We start from the raw sequence: 21,377 nt of genomic DNA, 5'->3' as shown, positions 1-21,377 counted from the left end.
CTTGAGCTTTTTTCCACATGTACTTAAACAAACCAAAAGTTTTACGTACAAGCCTCATCTTGCAACAGATCTTAATTGCTCTGGTGAAGGGTTAAGTATTCAATATGTTGGCTCCTCTGTGTGAAGCCCTGATGATATAATGTCTTCACTGTTAGAGACAGGAGCTCTCATTAGTGTTACAAATTCAGTCTCACTCATGGAATTTTTAATACAAACCTTAAATGTAGAGGTATTTTTGTAACTCAGTCTTGAGAGGAATCACTGAAACCCCTAGTAAAACTAACTTTGGTCAAATATGCAGCCAAATGGCAATCTGAATTTTGTAGAAGAGCCAGTTAAAAGATATGAGTGCTCACCTAAAGGGCATAATAAAATGTATCTGTATTTTCTTATCCTCTTTGTTTCTACAGACAAAATCCTGAGTTGTAAGAATAGTGAGTTGGCAAAACTAAGTGCTCAAAAATTAGGAAGTGGTGTTTAAAAACATTGTATCACCTTGCTGTGATATCCCTTTGCTTTTGTCCTGCCACCTGTGGTTAGGTTACATGTTTGCATGCCATTTTTCCCATGGAAGCTCTGTCCAGCTTTGTGCAGAAACAAAAGGTTTAGCACAACCTGCTGTTACTGCCCCCTCCACATTCTGCTCTCTTTGTTTCTTCTTATATTTTTTCTTCTTGATCTAGGGCAGGTTCATACTTCCTCACACCTTCCTCTTGCCTGCCATTCTACATGTCCACCTCTATATACTCTTGATAGCCACACCGACATGTTTCTTAATTTTTATCCTTCGCTGTAGCACTTTGCCCCTGCAAGCTTATATTTCCTGTTCAGTCCCTTGAGTTCCTGCTTTAATCTCTTTTTTTTTTTGGCATGATTATTCACACTCCTTCCATCTTTACCTGTATGCATTTAGTTAGGCATATTTTTTTCTTACATTCATAAAACTGAGGGGGATACTTGTAGACATTTTAGCAGTATGTAAGAGTCCAAGACATGACTAGATATGACCAAAATGCTGATCAAAAAAAAAAAAAAAAAGGAAGTATTAAGTGTATATGTAGAAAGCCAGAGAAGGGGAAGATAATCTGGAACAAAGTTTTGTAAACCTTTTAATAGGCCTAAGTATGCCTCATAAATTGTATGTTAAATGAAGTAAGGCTTTTAGCCTAAGTAGGCCAGAGAGATCTCAAAGGAAACCTAATCAAAGGAAATGGTCATAATAAAAATACTATTAGCAGCAATGAACTCTTCACCTTTGATAACTGAACTCACTGCTGGGCAGCAAAGTTGGGCTCAAGTTGAATTCAGTTTCCCCCTCCCTTCCCCAGGCAGAGAGGATGTATTTCTACCACTGCACATTCCCGTTAAGGATTAGGTGCTCCGAGGCAGTTTTCCACCAACACTGATCTCTCCTTTGCACAGCAGTTCCCAGCCGCAATGAGGGTGCAGCTTTTTTTTTTTGCTATTTAATATCTGAAGATGCTGTATTTTCGCCGAAAAGGCAGGCCACCGCCATCCTTACCGGTTACCAGGGGTGCGGGATGAGTGGCCTGCGGCAGGCGGCGGCGGGCATGGGGCCGACCCGGGGCGCCGGCTCTCCCTGTGCTGGGAAGGAGCAGGCACAGCTCCTTTTTGGAAAGGAGCGAAAAAAAACTAAGAGAGAGGTTTAATAGAGTAAAAGTCTAAAAACTAATGAAGTCCATAAAAGTGAAAAAGCAACCCCAAAAGATCAACCGTCGCAGCCGGGCGGGCTGGAGACGCGGCACGCCTGCCCCCGCCCCTTTCCCGCTCCGGCCCCGGAGGCTGCTGAGGGGTTAAGCCCCGCCGGGGGCGGAGGCAGCCCGGCACGGCCCCCGCCGCGACCCGGTTTCCTACGGGACCGGCGAGGCGGCGGGGTTGAGCGCGGCGGTCGCCCCCGAGCCAGTCGGCGGCGGGGATGTTGCAGGGGTCGGGGGGCGCCGGGCACCCCAACGACCTCCCCGACCACTCGCCGCGGGTGCGCAGCGCCGTGGCCGAGCTGCGGCGGCGGGCGGAGGCAGAGCCCGGCCAGCGCTGGACGCAGCCCCTCGCCGACTCCTTCCTGGTGAGGTTCCTGCGCGCCCGAGACTTCCACATGGACCTGGCCTGGAGGGTAAGGAGGGCCGGGGGCAGCGGGGGTCCCGCAAGCCCACCGGGCTTCGCACCCCCGCCGCCTCCTGAGGAGGGGAGGCTTCGCCTCAGGCCCGGGCGGAGCAGACCCCGGGGGCCGGCGGGCAGGTTGAGGGGTTGTTGCCGGGGGGCGGAGGGAGGCGGAGGTCGCGGGTGTCGGGTGAGCGAGCCGCGCCGCTCGGGTCGGCCGAGGCCAAGCAGGGAGTTGGAGGGTGTAACTCGGCGGCTGTCAGGCGTGTGCCGTGGGTGTCGCGGCTGGCACTGTGCAGTCTCCGTGAGGTAACGTGAAGGTTATGGCAAGTGTGCTATGGGCACAACTCCGATCAAGAAACAACATCACAGAATCACAGAATCGTTAGGATTGGAAGGGACCTTCAAAGGTCATCTAGTCCAACCCCCCTGCAAGGAGCAGGGACATCTCCAACCAGATCAGGTTGCTCAGGGCCCCTTCCAACCTGGCCTTGAATGTTTCCAGGGATGGGGCATCCACCACCCTCATTGTGAAAAAAGTTTTTCCTAATGTCCAGTTTGAATCTGCCTCCCTCTATTTTAAAACCATTACCCCTCATCCTGTCACAACAGGCCCTACTAAACAGCCTATCCCCATCTTTCTTGTAGGCCCCCTTGAGGTACTGGAAGACCGCTATCAGGTCTCCCCAGAGCCTCCTCTTCTCCAGGCTGAGCAGCCCCAACTCTCTCAGCCTGTCCTCATAAGAGAGGTGCTCCTTTAAATGACATCCTTAGCATCCTTCTCAGGCTCAGTTACTTGTTACTAGTAATGATACCACTTTCACTACAGATCTATAATTACTCTAACATAAAGCAATGAGGAAAAAACGTCTTTTCTCTTGGAGTTTAGTCATTTGCAACACTCCATTCAGGCTTTGGTAGGTTTTTGGTACATCCCTGGCTGTTCGTGTAGCTTTTTGTTACACAGATGGAGGTGCATATTTTTAATATCCAAGGTACAAATTGTTATAAATTGTTTCTTTTTTTTTTTACAAAAAGATTGACAACCACTAACGCTTCTGAACACAGAGTATTTCCAAATCTTCCCGGGGCAAAAGCATGTATTCACTTGTGCCAACTGGAAGCTATATTTCAGTGGAATTTGGTGTTGATGACATAGCATTGTGCAACAGACCTCACCTTTTAGTTTCTGACTTCTATGTATTGTAGATTTTCCAAGTTAGTCACCATAAGAGAAGATTGTTTGCATATGGATATACTGCAGGATCAAGGTAGCTAAAAATGAGTGTAAGAAATTGAATTAAGCTCTTAATCATCAATAGCTTTAAAAAATTGTATTTGGTGTTCTTTTCATTTGTCTGAGATTTGTGTCAGAGCTTTAAATCTTTCCTCCTCACTGGAAGAACTAGCAAAGCAGGTCAGATTCCTTTGGATATTTATGGATCTTACTTTTGCTTGAAGTTCATTAAATTGTTTATATCAGAGCTATGCACTAACACTTGTAGGACTATGCCTATTTTTCTTTTCCAGCAAAAGCCATTTTGTTTTCCTGTATTCGTTGGTTCCAAAAAGTAGGGCTTAATGAAGACAATATGCGCTCCTAAATATCCACTCCTAATTGCATTATGATTGGTTGTTACTGATAATCCTGTAGACAGGGCGGTGGCACTTCAGAATTTGGCCCATACGTTTCTGCACTTTATTGTGATTAATTGTGAGGTGTATTATAGGTAGGACTAATCTTCAAGAGTGTGGAATCCAGGCTAGGTTTAGAGATGGAGTCTACAAAGTAGCAAATTTCCTATACTCTTCTTGAGAATCAGCCCTCTAGGGCTGAGGACCTGCTTTGGAAAAATTAAGTCTTTTTGGAATCTCTTTAGAAGGAAGGCTAAAGCCCTGATAGAATTAAATCTGGCCAGGGACGTCAAGGACAACAAGAAAAGCTTCTTTAGGTACGTCGGGGATAAAAGGAAGACGGGAGTGAATGTGAGCCTTCTCCGGAAGGAAATGGGAGACTTGGTTACCCAGGACATGCAAAAGGCTGAGATACTTAATGACTTTTTTGCCTCAGTCTTCACCAATAAGGGCTCTAGTCACGCCACCCAAGTTGTGGAAGGCAAAAGCAGGGACTGAGAGAATGAAGAGCCACCTACTGTAGCAGAAGAGCAGGTTTGGGAACATCTAAGGAACCTGAAGCTGCACAAGTCCATGGGACCCAATGAGATGCATCTGCGGGTCCTGAGGGAACTGGCAGAGGAAGCTGCCAGCCATCGTATTTGAGAAATCGTGGCATTCTGGTGAGATCCCTGATGACTGGAAGAGGGGTAACATAAGGCCCATTTTTAAAAAGAGGAGCAAGGAAGAACTGGGGAACTACAGGTTGGTCAGCCTCACCTCTGTGCTTGGCAAGGTCATGGAGCAGATTTTCCTGGAAACCATGCTGAGGCACATGGAAAGCAAGGAGGTAATTATGGCTTCACTAAGGGCGGCTCATGCCTGACCAATTTGGTGGCCTTCTATGATGGGGTAACAGAATCAGTGGACAAGGGACAAGCAACTGACATCATGTACCTGGACTTGTGCAAGGCATTTGACACTGTCCCGCACGACATCCTTGTCTTTAAACTGGAGAGACGTGGATTTGACAGACAGACCACTTGATGGATAAGGAATTGGCTGGATGGCCACACACAAAGAGTTGTGATCAACAGCTCAATGTCCAAGTGAAGACCGGTGGTGAGTGGTGTTCCTCAGGGGTCAGTATTGGGACCGGCCCTGTTTAACATCTTTGTTGGCAACATGGATGGTGGGATAGAGTGCACCTTCAGCAAGTTCACCGATGTCACCAAACTGTGTGGTGCGGTTGACATGCCGGAGGCAAGGGATGCCATCCAGAGGGACTTTGATCGGCTGGAGAGGTGGGCCCATGAGAACCTAATGAAGTTCAACAAGGCTAAGTGCAAGGTCCTGCACATGGGTCAGGACAACACCTGGTATCAGTACAGGCTGGGGGATGAAGGAATTGAGAATAGCCATGAGGAGAAGGACTTGGCAGTACTGGTGGATGAGAAGCTCAACATGAGCCAGCAATGTGTGCCTGCAGCCCAGAAAGCCAGCTATGTCCTGGGCCACATCAAAAGGAGCATGGCCAGCAGGTCAAGGGAGGTGATTCTGCCCCTCTACTCTGCTCTCATGAGACCCCACGCAGAGTACTGTGTCCAGTTCTGGAGCCCCCAACATAAGAAGGACATGGACCTGTTGGAGTGAGTCTAGAGGAGGGCCACGAAGATGATCAGAGGGCTGGAGCACCTCTCCTATGAGGACAGGCTGAGAGAGTTGGGGCTGTTCAGCCTGGAGAAGAGGAGGCTCTGGGGAGACATTATAGTGGTCTTCCAGTACCTCAAGGGGGCCTACAGGAAAGAGGGGGAGAAACTCTTCAGCAGGGCCTGTTGTGATAGGATGAGGGGTAATGGTTTTAAAACAGAGGGAAGCAGATTCAGATTGGATATAAGGAAAAAAGTTTTTACACTGAGGGTTGTAGAGCACTGGAACAGGTTGCCCAGAGAGGTGGTGGATGCCCCATCCCTGGAAACGTTCAAGGCCAGGTTGGACAGGGCTCTGAGCAACCTGATCTAGTTGGAGATGTCCCTGCTCCTTGCAGGGGAGTTGGACTAGATGGCCTTTAAAGGTCCCTTCCAACCCTAACGATTCTATGATTCTTTAGTATTTCTGGGTCTCCACAGGCTGCTAAATTTCTTGTTTGAACCCTTCTTTGAACTAAGGAATTCTGATGTTCAAAACCACCTCTATTTAATCTTTCCATCTAGAATTTCAGGTCTCCAAATGCTGTAGCTACTTGTACTTAATCTTCCACATACCAGCTGACACTGATTTCTAGGTTAATTGTCTTACAACATGAGTGGAAGAAGAGAAGCACTTTTTTTTTTTAAGGAATGTGTTTATCTGCAATTGGTATCTTAAGACCCAAGAGAACTATTGTGCAAAAATCTGTGGTGGTCATAAGACATATATTCATCTAACCCAAATCTGACCTCATGCAGCGGTTATGTTAGTACTTTGTCCTAGACAGAGCCCTCCTGCCACCAGTCCAGACAGTGGCTGTTCCCTCCTGTCCTGGTTTGATGTTGCCTCTCAGTTTGGAGTTCAGACTGATACAGTCCCTTTTTGCCCACTGGGCTCCTGTGTACTACTTGCAGAGCAGCTAAGGGATAATCAGAGTTTGTGGCTCTGTCAATGCTTATAACCAAAGGTCATCAAGCATCTTTTTTAGGATGAGCTTCCACTTAAGCTTAAATATGAATCAAGAGTCTGGCAACTGACCTGGCTGTTATTGGTGCATCCCTGGTTAATATTTGACACAGATTTATCTGATTTCAGTCTACCCATGTTTGGAAGTGCTTCAGAAAAGAATAATCAGGTAGACTGTGGCAAGACGTTCATTTTCTGAATCTTTTATCATGACTCATTCCAACAGCAATATTTTACATTTTTCCAATGGCAATTCCAGACTTGCTTCCAGGTACATATGTTTTGATATATGTAGTGCTAGAAGAAACTCCACCAGAAACGTGTAGCTGGATTTGAAGAATTTGTAGAAAACCTATAATTGTCTGTATTTTTTAAAGCCAATGATTATTCAGTTAAGCTCAGTAACAGACTATTCTTCTCAAGTTAGAAGAGAATTCTTTTTCTGTATTGTGAATCACAGAAAGGATTAAACTTGGCCCAATGCTTATCTTAGTGGCTGGAGATGTATGCATGAACCCAAACCACTTAAGTACAGGCTACAGAAGAAGAGGTGAAGTTAAGCAAATAGCTTCCATGAAAGGATTTCAAATGCAGGAATGTTATTGATAAGGAAGTGTTAAGTCAGTCTACATGAAATACCAGCAGAGATTTGTCTCTAGGAATGAACAGAAAGTCCTTTGACACAGATGAACAATAACTATCAAACAACACAACAAACCTTCAATAGTAAATAAGAAATCTTGTCCTGTAGGACTTCTAGGCAGTACTTACCCACCTACCAAAAAGTAACACTCAGAAGGATCAGTGTTATATCATTACAACATCTTCTGTGCCTTCGTAATCCCTGTCAGAGATAAAGGTATGGATGAGATGCTAATACTGCAAAAGATTTCAGTCTGGATATAAATTCCTACCTGGGCTGAGCATGCTGTTCGCTCATTAATTTGTGCAGATACGCCTACCTGCAGCATAGGCTGTAAACTGAGAGGCAGGGCCACAGGTCTCCATTAATTGTGCTAACGCAATGGGTTCATATATCCTTTTTTTTAATGTACCAGTATGTTTGACCTCGTTGCTATGATCAAAAATACTGTCACTCAGATTCAGTAGTGGTATGTGAAATGTGGAGAACTAGCATGTCCTTTCTTCCATAAATCTTTCTGCCTAATGCATTTTATTATGTCCTTGCATTACATCCCACAACTCGTGTACAAGACTAATTCTAAGTGACTTCGGAATGCTGTCTTTTTGTACTTGAAATAGATTATACTCTGGGGAAAAAATGAAAATCTTTAAATTCAGTAAAAATGCAATGTTGAAACTTTATGCCAAGAGATGTTTTTGTAACGTACTACTTAGTTTCATAAGCAGTGTTTTTATGACACTCAAAACTGTCTAAATATCTAGGATCCTTTCAGGATTTCTGGTTGATACAAAGGTATGTAGCCAGACTTTCTTTGCTCTGTGTTTGACTTACAGAGTAATCAAGACTTCCCAGTGTGGGGTACTGCAAAAAAGTTAGAATCGTAGATCATAGAATAACTAGGATATACAAGAAGGATTGTTTTCCATAGTGTCCAAGATACTGCTGAGTCTCGGGCATAATCTCTGAGGATCTTTGCATCATTCAAATATAAATACCAAGTTTAAATCAGTTACTTGGCTGCTTTTCTTCCATCAGTACAGAGGGATTCCTCAAAAAGGAGGGAAGAGGCCCTATTAGGCTATCTGGGCTGACTATTGAGGAAACGCAAATCAGGCAGCCAGTCTTCCCTTTACACTAAGCCAAATCTCTCAGCTTCTGCATGTGCCAGTCTTCTCCCAACTGGGAAAGAAGTAATCCATGTGGAATTGGGAATGATTTATGTCTCTATAAAAATATTTTAAATTCTTTGTCTGTGTGTACCTTATGTTTAAATTCTGTGTGTACCTGTATACACACATATTAAAAAATATAAAAATATATATGCACAAAAGTATGTGTTTATGTGTGTGTGTATATATGTTTATCTGCTGAAGTTTGAGCTGTTGGTTTCTCCTCCAAAGACTGCCAATAGAAAATATATTTTTCCTAAACATTGTATGCATTGGTACAACTGCTGACACAGTAGAGGCCTAATTCTGTCTAGAATACTTGTTAATATGAATAAATAGTTATTAATCAGGAAAAGAAAATAATTTACCTATACAAATACATTGGTTTCTGTAATGAGCACATTGTTTTGTAGTTATTTTAATTCTAAGTAAAGTACTAAGTTCACTTTTCTTTGTTTTCTAGCACATGAATCTTGGATTAATCAGTAACTTTATAATCTCTGATGTTCAGAAATCTGGAACTATCCCAAACAGACCGCAGGAAAAAAAACCTCTTTAATTAAAGCTTAACTCCAAACATTGCAGTTTTTCATCCAGCTTTCCCCATTTATCAAGTTATCTTGCATCTATTTTCAGATGCTGAGCAAATGCTAAGTAGGTTATTCAGTTTGTAAACACAGATAATTATACATTGAGATGTTTTCCTTGTGTTATAAGTACGTGAGCTGTTTTTTATACCAGGTAATGAATGCTCCTGTTTTTCCTGACATTAGGTTGCTTCATCCTCTATCCAAACTGATCTACATTTTTCCTTGCTGTCTTTACTAAAAAAAAAAAAAAATCATAATTTTAAAATATTTCATGTGAATTTCTGTGTTTAAACAATGTTAAATTATGAATTTTCAAAATAAAACTGTAAGTACCCACTGCTACTTTTTGAATTCTGTTATATGTTTAATGATTGCTCATATAAGTAGCTATGTTTGACTTGAGTATGTCCAGCTGCCAAGAAAGGGATAGTTTACATAAGTAAAAATTGACAGAGTATGTCCCAAAAATAGCTGTAGATGCTGTGGAAGATTATCTAATACTAACCTTTACTTCAGCTCTAAATAATTTCAGGTAATTAGATTAGATTTTCAAAATCTGAGAACTCCTGAGCACTCTGTGGCCTTCTGGCCAAGGTAAGTATGTTTGGAGCTTAGCCACGTTATGTGCCACATGCCCACGTCATGGAATGTGTCAGAAGTATTTCAATCATATGTTTACTCCTTAATGGACTCACCAGTAGGTAAATTATGTCTTCTGTAAGGATCTTGAGTGTGTTACAAGCTGCAAATACCGTTCCCTTTTTCTCCCAAGGTCCAGAACTTAAATCCTTGTTGTTTCCACCTTGCAAAATGTAAATACTAATGAAAATTAGAAACTCACTGTACTAAACAGATAGGATTACTTAGGATAGTGAATTAATGTATCATTTTTATTCTCATCTTGGTTTTGGCAGACAGCTCTTCAAAGAGATGTTTAAAATATTTATGTAATTGTTAAGTAGGTTCATTAAGTTGCGGTACAACAGATTTTAGAAGAAAAGGGAGAAATGGCAAGGCTACAGCTGTTTGCATAGTTGTTTTGAGGGTGTTTTTGTATTTTGTTGCTGTTTAAGTGTCTGTATTGGAAAGACCAAGGACAAGAACGTAATATGTTGACAGTGCTGTCTGGTTGGCACAAAGCAGCTGGGATTGCTCAAACGTGCCCTTTGGAGAGAGTCAAGCACTAACAGAGAGAGAGATAATCAGAGTACCTCAGCAGGCCTATCTTTGCAATCAGAGTGAATTTCTATAATTTCTGTTCCACAAATTAACTTACTTTCCCTACACCCTGCATTGTCCCCAACCTTTTTTGTTTAAGTTAGCCTAGACTAGAACTGATATAATGCAGTCAAAAGGCTTCTGGTAAAATTGTCCTAATGGTTCAATGTTTCTTTCTACAGTGTATGGTTTAGGATGAGGCTTTTATCAACTTTCTTATTGCCAAATCAAATGGAATTATAGCGCAACAGATGAACTTTTTCATTTTTGTACCTATACATATTTATAGATGCTGTTTTGATGAAAGATATAGATAATTTCTGATCAGTATACTGTCTATTTGTAAGTAAATTCTGCTGACAAACAGTAATGCCTTATAAATAGTCTCATCATGACAATTTGTTTGAGACACCTTCAAAATAATTTAAGACCTTCATCTGAGCAGAAAAGCCTTAAGCTGAAGAAAAAGTGTATGTATGTAAAACAATACATGAAACTTGAAAGTAGAGGGAAGGGTAAGAAATAAGACTAATTATCTAACATAAGCATGTATGAGGTATAGGATAATGAGTATCAGGTCTCCCTCTAAGAATCTGTAGGTAAGTATTAGCATAGCTGATCCTGGATGTTCCAAGGGACGAGGTCAGTATCTGCTGAGGTTCCTTCTGACCATTCTTTCTGTGAAAATGGTGAAGAAAATGATACTTTCATAGATACAAGAAATTTGTAACTTATTTAAGGTTATGTTTTATTAGTTGGAGCTGACAGTTCTTTTAACTCTAATGCTTCTGTTGTGAAATATGGAGTAATTGAGAAATGAATAAAAATTAATTTCTGTTAATGCAAATTAGCAGAAATAAAAGACTGTTGGTTGATACTTTCATTGTGGTGAACACATTTAATTAGTGAAACTGTGCTGAGGATCAGATTGGGTTTTGCTATTTGATGAAATACAGTAACAATTTGAAAGGCTAGCCTATGCATGCTACCTTTCAGATTTAAACCTGCATTGTTTGTTGTGAAACAAGGTACTAAAAAATTCTGATTCTCTTAGCTCCTTTGAAGGTCTCAGGTTAGAAGTCTAAACTGTTGCTGTTCAGAAAATTTTAATACAAAATCTAAATTACTTGCCAGAGCTATCCCTCTACCCTCCAAACTCAGTGCCAGAGAACTTAGCATGGGTGATACAGCATAGGCAGAATTTAGCTGATGATCTGAGAGGAAGCTTTTTAGTAGACAATCTTGCATAGCTTCCCACTTACTTATGCAAAATGTCTTATATAAATTTTAGTTGCAGGGCATAGCAGTTCATTTTTTTTTCCGCCACCACTTAATCAATCTTAAAGGAGAAACAGTAATTAGACTTGGAAATTAGAACTACTGCATCACCAACTTAATTTTTCATGATCCATCTCTAAGATGACCTTTCACGGTATAATCTGTAATTCTTCTACATGGATATTACCTCAGAAAGGGACACCTTTAATTGACTCTTCCTTACAGTTAGGCAATTGCCTTTCAACACGCAGCCCTTCCTGTGCCTTACTCATACTAGTTTATGATGCTGCCTTCCAGCCTTAGGAACCAGGGTAATAATTTGCCTCAAAATGGACAGGATCTCTGTTTTAGCAAAACAGGTTCTCCTTATTTCCACACTGGGGGAGGGAAATTGCCTAATGGGTATTGGACCCACTACATTGTTGTATGCTGCCATTTCAGAGGGGTAGGGGGGACTTTAGATATGCTGATGATCATGTCTGTTTCAAATAGTAAATTAAAATTATTAGTGATTGTGTGTACAAAATGGGTTCATACTTTGCCGGGTGGGGAGGGTGAAAGGGAATGTTCCTCTGTAAAATTGTGCATGTCCTGAATGAAGCTGATGCCGTATCTAACTGAATAACCCTAAATGTAACCTAAGTAAGAAAACTGGGGTTTAGATGTATTTTACATAGAAACTACAGGCTTTTTCTACATTTTCCAATTTTCTCTTCTGATACAAAATGACAACTGTGTCCATTAACAATTTGACAGAATTCTAAATTCAACATAACTCATTTATTTGATACAATATAGCAACCTTCTGCTTCTTGGAGTGATTTGCTTAACATATACAATGAAATGATAGCTAATTTAATGAATTAAACCTCTGACTGTAACCACATGTCAAAAACATATTTTTAACTGTGCTCTTCATGTAATACCTGATTATCTGACATCCACCTTTTTTTTTTTTTTTTCCAGTTATTAAAGAATTACCAGAAGTGGAAACTTGAATGCCCAGAAATAAGTGCGGATTTACAACCATCTTCTGTTCTTGGTCTTTTGCATGCTGGCTATCATGGAGTCCTGAGATCAAGGGACCCACATGGAAGCAAAGTTCTAATATACAGAATTGGTGAGTGACACAATTGCTTGGACCTGTTTCACACCTGGCTCTGGCACTGGTGTTTTTGTTTTGTTTTGTGGTTTTTTTCGGGGTTTTTTTTGTTGTTTTGGTTTGTGGGTTTTTTAATTACCACAATTTCAGCAGCAAAATAAAAGCATTTTATGGGTACAACACCAAGGGTTGATAAAATTAGATACCATCAGAACGTCTTAACTAGAAAGGTAACATATTTATGTTCCCTTTTAGAAATACCTTTACATTAGTATAAAGGTGAGTTTATTGAGCTGTAGCAGTTACATGATTTCACTTATATACTGGTATGGCTAAAAGTGTACAGTCCTTTATGAAGAACTTACTTTCTTTTTAGTGGAATTCTTGTCTGGATGAAAAGAAGTCTTATGGTTAAAGGCCTAAAACTTCTAAGAATATGTGGTTATTTGGGTCTGAGTGTCCCAACAGTTATTGTTTCCATGCAGATTTTCAAAGCTATGTGCTACAACTCTGCTACTTGTGCAGATGCAGCAGAAAGCGGGGAGAGAGAAAAAAAAAGGTGTACACCTAGTTCAGTTTAGATGTGGATGAGAAGTTCACTGGGTTTTCACTGTTTACATGTAGCCAAAGAGCCCTATCCAACAACACTCTGAAGATCCTTGGTTTGTTTGATGCACTCCCAGATGTCTTTAAAAAGAGATCTAGTTAAATGATCACATGTTACCATATTTCTTTGTGCTTGTTTTGGACAGAGACATTATTTTTTGCCAACTTTCAAATATTTTTTTTTATTATTAGCTGGTCTAGTAGAAAGTTGTGCTCTCTGAAGCTTTTCTCTAAGGTTAAGGCTCATTCCATGCAATTCTTTGCTCAGGCCTCAGAAAAACAAGTGAGATTCAATGAATCTTGGTAGCATTACTGTACTGAAGAAAAATTGTATTAATTCATTGGATTGATGATCTGTAGTTTCTGATAGCATGACTGTTACTGAATTAAGCTGTTCCTGTCAAAACCTTGTACTGGAAGCTATGGCCGTAGGTGGCACATACTACATTAAGTGGCACCTACAACCAGCTACCATTAGGTGGTACCATCTACAAAAAGAGTTTAATAGATGAGTGACAGAGCAGGCACACGAAATAACTTCTGTACTGGCAAATCTGTTTATTTCAGGACCTTTGATATTGCTGATTCCTTCTTGTTCCTGAGAAGCATATTAGAAGCAGTAGCAAGCAAAAGTACAGGTGTATGAGGTATCCCCATGGTAATGCAGTGCAATCTATTTACTCTTCAGGGCAATGGGATCCCAAGTTATTTTCAGCATATGATGTGTTTCGGGTAAGTCTCATCACATCTGAACTCATTGTAAAGGAGATTGAGACTCAGCGAAATGGAGTCAAGGCTATCTTTGATCTTCAAGGGTGGCGATTTGCTCATGCATTTCAAATCAGTCCAGCAGTGGCCAAGAAAATTGCTGCTGTGCTCACAGTAAGTATGACATACTGCTTAGTGTTTCTTCATTGCTGTAACTCCCAATTTTTCATCTGTTGGTAAATTTTTCAGACCTTCTTAGAGTCTACACAGTTTGAAAGAAAAAAAAATCTCAAATCCATTAAAAGTCAGATAGCTCAGGCATAGGTTGTGCTTAATTTGACTTAAAGTATGTTCTTGTATAGCAGTAAATGTCCTTTAACCTCTGATGTTTTATAAGAACTCCACCTAGTTGTTGGGGCACAAGAATTTAGTTAGTATAAGAGCAGATGAAGCCCAGTTTTGTAAGAATCTGTGTTCATTGTCCCATTTCATCCCTCTCTTCTGATATTTTGTGCATTAACTCAACATTCCAAACTTTTTTTTCCCCTTGAGACTCAGAGAAGTTGAGAAATAGCATGCGCTAAGAGTTAAGAGCAAGATAGTACTAATTTGTTACCAATATGGATGATGCTATGTGACCATCCATCTGCTGCCAACAGAATGTGTAATGTTTATGTTCTGCTTGGTTTTTGCCCCTCGACACGAGCATTATTTTGTGCAACTCACTGCTACCTCACCTCCTATTTTTCGCAAAACTTGTAGGGACTTTTACTATCTTTAAGACTTGTTTGTTTCTATCAAATTTGGTTGAAATTTGCCAATGGATTTGAGAGAAAGGAGAAAAAAAATAACGAAAGAGAGAAAAAAAAGGGACAGAGAATTGACAGGCAAACTACAGTGTAGTCCTATAATTCCATTTTCTTTCAGAAGTTAGGTTGAAAATCAGTAATAATAGAACTGTTACCCTGTGATGTGCAAATGAGCCAGGGAAATAATCTCTTGCTCTGTTTGGTAAGGTTCCTATCTGTGGTTCAATCAAAGCTTAGTCATTGAACTAATATAATCAGAACTTCAGCTGTTACTTCAGCAGATACCAAAAAGGTATCTACTGTAAAACTTCAGTGAAACCACCAGGCATTCCCAAATTTTCACATCTAGAATAAGAACTTTTGATGTTCTTACGATCCTGTGCCAGGTCTCATGAGAGCGGGATGTGTGAGAGTGTCCCAGTCTATTTCTGAGATAGTAAACAAATTGCTAGTAATTTTTTAACCTTGAAATAGAGCAGAAAGGAGGTGGAATAGGATTTGCAATTACATCTAAAGATTTCAATCCATTTTCTTGAACCAGAAAATTCTTTGAATGTGATGTTTCCCATCTTGACCTATTTCAGATTTGTTGCATGGTTTTCAAGCTTCTGAATATTTATTATAACTATTGAAAAAAAGACAGACAAAATTTATGTTTCCAGTGTTCTTTTCTAAGAAGAGAAATAAGTTTTTAAATAATTCTTTTCAGATTCCTTTCATCAGTTTAACTGGGTTCATATATTTCAGCCAGCATCTTAGTGGTGTTCAATATGCTTATACGTAAAAATGTTTTTTCCTTAAGAAATGTGTCTTGCAAATTACTGTCCTGTATGAAGAAACAGAAGTTAATAGAAAGGAAATCTGTACTAAGGTATGGAAAGCATAGTAAGATCAGTAACTGACATAATCTTGAAAAATCTCTTACCCCAGGGAAAACCAAATTGTTTTGTGAAAAACATGATAGTAGACTTGAAGTATATCATAACACATAGTATCATGCAGTAAACCTATAATCTGATAGTTTTAAGGTCTTTGTCATACTTTAAAATCTAATAGGAGTCGCACTTAAGAAATGTGTGGAGTGTGGGGTTTTTTATCCATAGAAGGGTGCATGAAGTAGTAGTGTCAGGTGGGATATGAATGAAAGTTTTACTTTCCCCATTACATAATGCTATCTTTGAGTACTCCTGTATTTTCTTTTAACTTTTAAAGGCCTGGGACTTCTAAATGAATCTTGAAAGCAAGTAGAAGTATTTCATATTTTAAAGCTGTATAGCAGATATAATTTTTATTTTCATTATGACAGTAATCTTGTAAAGCTGAACTTCTGGCTTGGGCAAATTCCCAGTAATTTCAAGGCTAGTCTCTAAGTTAGTAGCATCAATGCTTTATATTTATATATATTTACATATTATCCTTCAGGCTGTGAATTGCCAATGAAAGCACATGGCTAGATAGCTTTTTGGTAAATTAGAAGCAGAATCTCCGTTGTGAAGCACTGTACCTCTGAGAATAGGCTGAGCACAAGCTTTGTGTACATTATTTATGTGCAATTTCATGAGGGCTTTCTTGTTTGTTTTTCTTGTTTGTTTGTTTGTTTGCTTGTTTGTTTTTTTAATAGTCAGCCTCTCATACTGATTTTTTTTTTTTTTTTCTTCTAACGGGAAGAACAAGATGTGATTTTTCGTAAGTGGTTTTGGGGCAGTGTAAATTAGGAACTCTACAAAGTGCAGGAATTAGCAAGGTCAGGAGGAATACTCTAACCTATGGACTAGATAGTTTTCACAGACTTGTCTTTAACAATAGAATCTGTTCAATAATATTTTCTTTTTCTTATGCTGTTTTTCACGTATGTTGACAGGATTCCTTTCCACTAAAAGTTCGAGGTATCCACTTGATTAATGAGCCTTTATTCTTCCACCCAGTCTTCGCTCTAATTAAGCCTTTTCTCACTGAAAAAATAAAGGAACGGGTGAGTGCACACAAATACTTCTTTTTGCCACAAAACCCTTACATGACAATCTGTGGCACTTCCCTTAGGCTCTGGTACTCCTGAGCACAGAAAAGCATAAATCATTTTTGTGTATTAGTGCCATATAGGCCTCCAGAATCTAATTGTAAAGCATTTGCAGTTATCAATAATGTGAGAGTTGCAAGGGATTGCTGTTATCATCACTCTAAAGATAAAAACCACTGTGACACAGGGATATTAAATAATTTGCTTGAGGTCACACAGCAATTCTTCTACAGAACTAGGAAAAAATAAGTCCTAGATCTCCCAGCATGCTGCCTAGAAATGACAGTGAGAAGTTGTTACTGAACAGTGATGTTATGCTCCAAGTTGTGCAGAATTAGTAGAAGACAACTTTTTAGTTTTGAAAGACCTGGAAAGGCATTTATTAATCAAAATTAGGTGAGGCTTAAGTTCAGTTTTTGGTTTTTTTTTTCCAAATAGCTTTTTAGTTGTTTTAAATTGTTTTCCAGTTTTAAATCTGAAAACTCTTTGTATTTGGATGCAAAAGCATGCCAAGAATTCTGGTTTATTGTAGCACAGGAAGAATATTAGAGGTTTCAGCTGGTACAAAAGCAAGTACTATGAAATCTTAACAGCAGGATTAAGGTACAAAATAAGCAGTCGTGCCTATTGTTATTCCTACTCTGAAGCCTCCTTTTCTCAGCACACGGATCTTGTGCATTTGCAGTAGCCACTGCATCCCAGGAAAGTGGATCCAGATTTTTCTGGTCACTGTTAGCTAGCTGTTATTTGCCAGTCCCATTTCCCTATCATGTGTTTTTTTTATGGGTGAGAGGCAAGATTGTTTCTGCCAGCCTTGTGCAGTCCCTCAACTCTCAAAAGCTGATTAAAAAAAAAAAAAAAAAAGAGAGTATGTTCCAGCAACTTTATGCTGTGGCCCTTCTTCTCTCACATTAATACTTGTGGAAAAAAGACCCCTGTCACCTGATCCAGATCAGAATATCTTGGGCCAGAACTCAAAAAGCAGAAAAGAGGGCAGATGGACAGTAAAGGCCTAAAAGAAAACAAACCATATATCCTAGTACATAGCAGCAGATTGGCTTGTCTCCTGGCTTAGTGTTACAGGTATGATCTGAAAAAAACCTGCCCTCTAAGGGCCAGTTCCCCATACCTTCGTAGGAATAATGACTATTCACTTGTTATCCTGCTACCTGATGAGGAAGTGTTAGATAACAGGCAGCCAACTACGTCTCGAGTGCATGTTCTTGTAGTCTTTGTGTAATAATAATTGCATAAAATTCTTACCAAGTATTAATAAAAGGCCTATAAAAGTGTCTAACTGGAAGTAATGATCAAGACTTCAAAATAGCTACAGTAAAGCAAGAAGAGAAGAAATCAAACTGCAATATTACAACGGTTAAAGTGTAGAAGTAGTCCAGGATCTAATTTCAGTTGGGGCTGAAACATAAGGACTGAGATATAGATTCTTTTGAATATCCTCCTTGGCACCCATCTGAACCTACATACATACTGCGTAATGTTGTTTTTAAATACATGTGGCAGGACCAGATAGTAATGGCCAGGAGCCAAAAACTGTTCTTTTCTTGGAAATGACTGAAAAGCAAGTGCATGATACCTATCTTGACAAGACCAAACCCTAGTCTTCCCGTGGTTTAGCTCTCTTCAGCTGTTCAGATGTAATGTGTACCCTCATCAGTGTCGCTAAACCAGTCTGGAACAAGTGTGTAGTTAGTTTCAGCTCCTGTGCTCACAGCTTCATAAAATGTAGTTCTTGGGTTGTAGTCCGTGCTTCATCCAGCTGCAGATACTGAGCAGGACAGAGTTTGAGCACCCACGGGAAACTCACTCACGTGATACTTTCCTCTTCATTTAAGGAGCTCACCAGGATCAATGAAATGCTTTTCATATTTTTTTTTAGGTGCATATGCATGGAAATAACTACGTGCAGAGTCTGACCGAACACTTCCCAGTCAGCATTCTCCCTCAGGAATATGGAGGGGAAGAAGTCTCCATTGAAGAGCTGGCCAAGGAATGGACTGACTTTATAATTGCATCTGCAGATTATCTTCAGAGCATTTCTCTGGTTGCCCAGGAATAACCTTCTTACAATATTGTATTGATTCTTGAACACTGGAAGTGGAAATAAGTTTAATATGGAATCTTTCATGTAAACTTGAAATTATTGTAAATGAAACCAGTATGTCTTTGCAAGGCACTTAGTATTATATTCAGTGCACTTTTATACTAACTGCAGTCTATCAGGATGTACCAGAAATTAATGAATTCTACATATTTGCAATACTGTTTGTCATTGATTAACTTGTATGGCAAAAAGCTGAATACTGCATTGGATATCAGAGACTAATTCTGCTCCTATTATGTCTTTGGAGATGACTCATCTGTAATAATGCAGTCCAGAACCTTATGCTTCGCTCTCGTATCTTGGTTTGTCAAGATAATAAGACACAAAAAAGAATAGAACTTGAATGGGGTAGACTAGTTTGTTGTGGAACAATGACTACAGGGCTAATTTACAAGGAGTGAAAAGAGGCTGCTTTTTGGATTGATTCTCAGGGAAAAAGGTAGTTTTGCTAGTTTATGCCAAATTGAAAATTAGTCAGGAATAGTGAGGTATTTGTATTAATCTTTGTGCTCCTTGTGCAGCTTCCCTTTGTGTGCTAATTAACACAGTAATCTTCCAGTTTTATAGAGGAAGATAAGGAGAACACCATGTACCTATTCTTCAAAGGACAGTATGAATCAGGAGGAGGAACTGGTAAGAGTGTCAAAACAACCTTGAAAATTCTGATTTTCTTTCTTCAAAGAGGTACTGTCTATGGAAAAGCTATAAACAACTTGAATTATGATTGCCTTTAATTCCTGCTGTAGAGCACTACAGAGGTCAAGAGCGGTTAGCTGTTTGCACTATCTGTTTTTGAGAGTGAAGTAGATTAACCTTTGTGGATCTGAACTTCAGGAATATCTGTTGTGTGGTTTAAGGGTGCTCGTAGGTCACTTTGGACCTCAGTGTAGGAAATGCTGCGTATCTTCATTTTATTTTCAGAAAAGTAATTGGCAGCTCACCAGTCTATGTCTTCTGTTGGGCACTGGAAGAAATAGTTTTTAATTTCTGTTGAGCTCTCTTTTTTATTTCTGTAGGGGTAGTGGGAAAAAAAATCAGTCTATACTTACTGAAAACAGATTTTTTGGGGGGAGGGGACATTATTTAGGTATGAACACTGCGTATGTAAAAGCTATCACTCACATTACATAGCAGTATCATCCTGCAGTCGCCAGTATTTAATATCTAAACCATTATTTTACTTTTCACTCGGCTTTTTGTTAAAATCTATGTTAGTACACCAACTGCTAGAGTTCATTTACCCAGTTTTTAATTCTGTTTTGTAATAAGCCAGAGAGTCTTTGCATAAGCATTTTATATTTAAGCATTCCATGCGAATCTTCGTATAAATAAATCCATAAAAAATGCTTTCTTACTTAGCTAGAAATGCTAACTTCAGTTGTTTTGGAATCTTTAGGACATTGGGAGGTTATATTAATATATGCTTAGGGGAGAGAAATAAGACTATCCTATTAAATCAAAAATATCTTATTTTAGGTTACCATTAATACTGTATTATTGCAAAAGCCATTGGAAGCTGATTTTATTAGCAAGAGGAACATCTATGAATGACCCATAGAGCACTTGGTGGTTGTAGTTTCTTCTGCTGTGGTAAGGTTTGTGCCAGGTACAAAATTATTTCAAAACTGACAAGAACTTTTGAAAATTTTTATTCTTCCCATTCCCTTATTGCCTCAAGTGCATTTTTCATTCTTCTCTTCCAGGGTATCTTTGATATGGCGCTTAAATGTAAAGACATATTTTTCAGATACATTTTCGTATTTTCATATATTTGATATATCTTTTCTTTTTCTCAGATTGAACTGTTTTGTGATATAAAAGCTCCTTAAATAGAGGAGTTCAGTGAAGTGCTAATTCTTCTTTATAAGAAAAATAAACTAAGTAGTCAGGCATCTGGCAATTCTTCAGGTGTGTAACTCAAGTTTCAAATCATTTATGAACTGGAGAACTGATGTCATTGTCTTAATTTTGTGGTCCTTCAATTCTAATCCTTGAATGTAAACTGCATAAAAGAATGAACTGTGTTTCATTGACCAGGAAAATTCAAACTTTTCCTATGAAACCAATCTCTTACTGTTGCTGTTTTATGTAACAGAGGCTTAATTTGATTGCATGTGTATATGCACATGGACAAAATGTAGCTGTTTTTTAATCCTCCTTTGGACACACCAGCTCTTTGAGTATAAAATCCGAAATGTCTTCAAAAATACCCTGAATCTATTACCGAATGGTAACATGTGTGCCTAACACAACCGTTGGAGCACTGAGTGCAGTTATTCTTCATGAACTGTTAATTTTTTTTTAATGTTTACATGTTGTATAGAAGATAGGAACAAGGGACAATTGCAGTTGCTGCTAACACTAAGGATGCAAGATAATTAGGATATTCGCATAATGAGGTGTTTGTTAGTATGGCAGCTTTGAGGTGTGGAGTCAACAAAACACAAAAGTAAAAATCTCCAGGTGCATTATTCATCTCTAAGAACATCAAGAGTGCCTCTAAAAAAAGAAAGTTGCTAAATGATGCAAATGTAATTTGCTACTGACTGTAAGCACAATGCAATGCACAATGTTTTTTAATTTTTTACATATTAACATCATTCTATTAATAAAACTTTTCCAGTTGAGCCAGCCTCGTCTGTCTGTAAGGGCTCCGAATTCCTTTTTAGCGATACAAGCGCTGCTTTTGCCGAGCATTGGCAAGGGACCCCAGCGCGGCCGAGCC

At 39.5% G+C, this 21,377-nt stretch overlaps 1 protein-coding gene across 2 annotated transcripts; it reads left to right on the top strand.

The window, feature by feature from the left end:
- The first annotated feature begins 1,845 nt into the window (after positions 1 to 1,845).
- On the top strand, positions 1,846 to 21,279 carry TTPA (alpha tocopherol transfer protein). 2 transcript variants are annotated; one of them, XR_015257703.1, is made up of 6 exons: positions 1,846 to 2,131; positions 12,255 to 12,408; positions 13,685 to 13,878; positions 16,375 to 16,485; positions 18,428 to 19,285; positions 20,129 to 21,279. XR_015257703.1 is itself a non-coding variant. In XM_086740867.1 (5 exons), the coding sequence occupies exons 1-5, from the start codon at positions 1,937 to 1,939 to the stop codon at positions 18,605 to 18,607; spliced, it is 834 nt and encodes a 277-aa protein (XP_086596993.1). In that variant the 5' UTR covers positions 1,846 to 1,936; the 3' UTR covers positions 18,608 to 21,279. The 2 variants fall into 2 exon arrangements, 1 of the variants encoding a protein (XP_086596993.1); XM_086740867.1 differs by having other exon boundaries at positions 18,428 to 21,279.
- Positions 21,280 to 21,377: the final 98 nt, after the last annotated feature.

This window comes from Chlamydotis macqueenii, chromosome 2, assembly GCF_036417535.1.
Source record: "Chlamydotis macqueenii isolate bChlMac1 chromosome 2, bChlMac1.mat, whole genome shotgun sequence".
NCBI lineage: Eukaryota > Metazoa > Chordata > Aves > Otidiformes > Otididae > Chlamydotis > Chlamydotis macqueenii.
Note: the sequence above shows the minus strand (reverse complement) of the source record. Positions and strands in the feature narration are given on the sequence as shown.

Bases quoted from the DNA above. Each gene is read 5' to 3' on its own strand.
- TTPA (XM_086740867.1), top strand. From the start codon at position 1,937: ATGTTGCAGGGGTCGGGGGGCGCCGGGCACCCCAACGACCTCCCCGAC. The intron at 12,409-13,684 runs GTGAGTGACACA...TTTACTCTTCAG, and splicing joins AGTTCTAATATACAGAATTG to GGCAATGGGATCCCAAGTTA. The intron at 16,486-18,427 runs GTGAGTGCACAC...ATTTTTTTTTAG, and splicing joins CTGAAAAAATAAAGGAACGG to GTGCATATGCATGGAAATAA.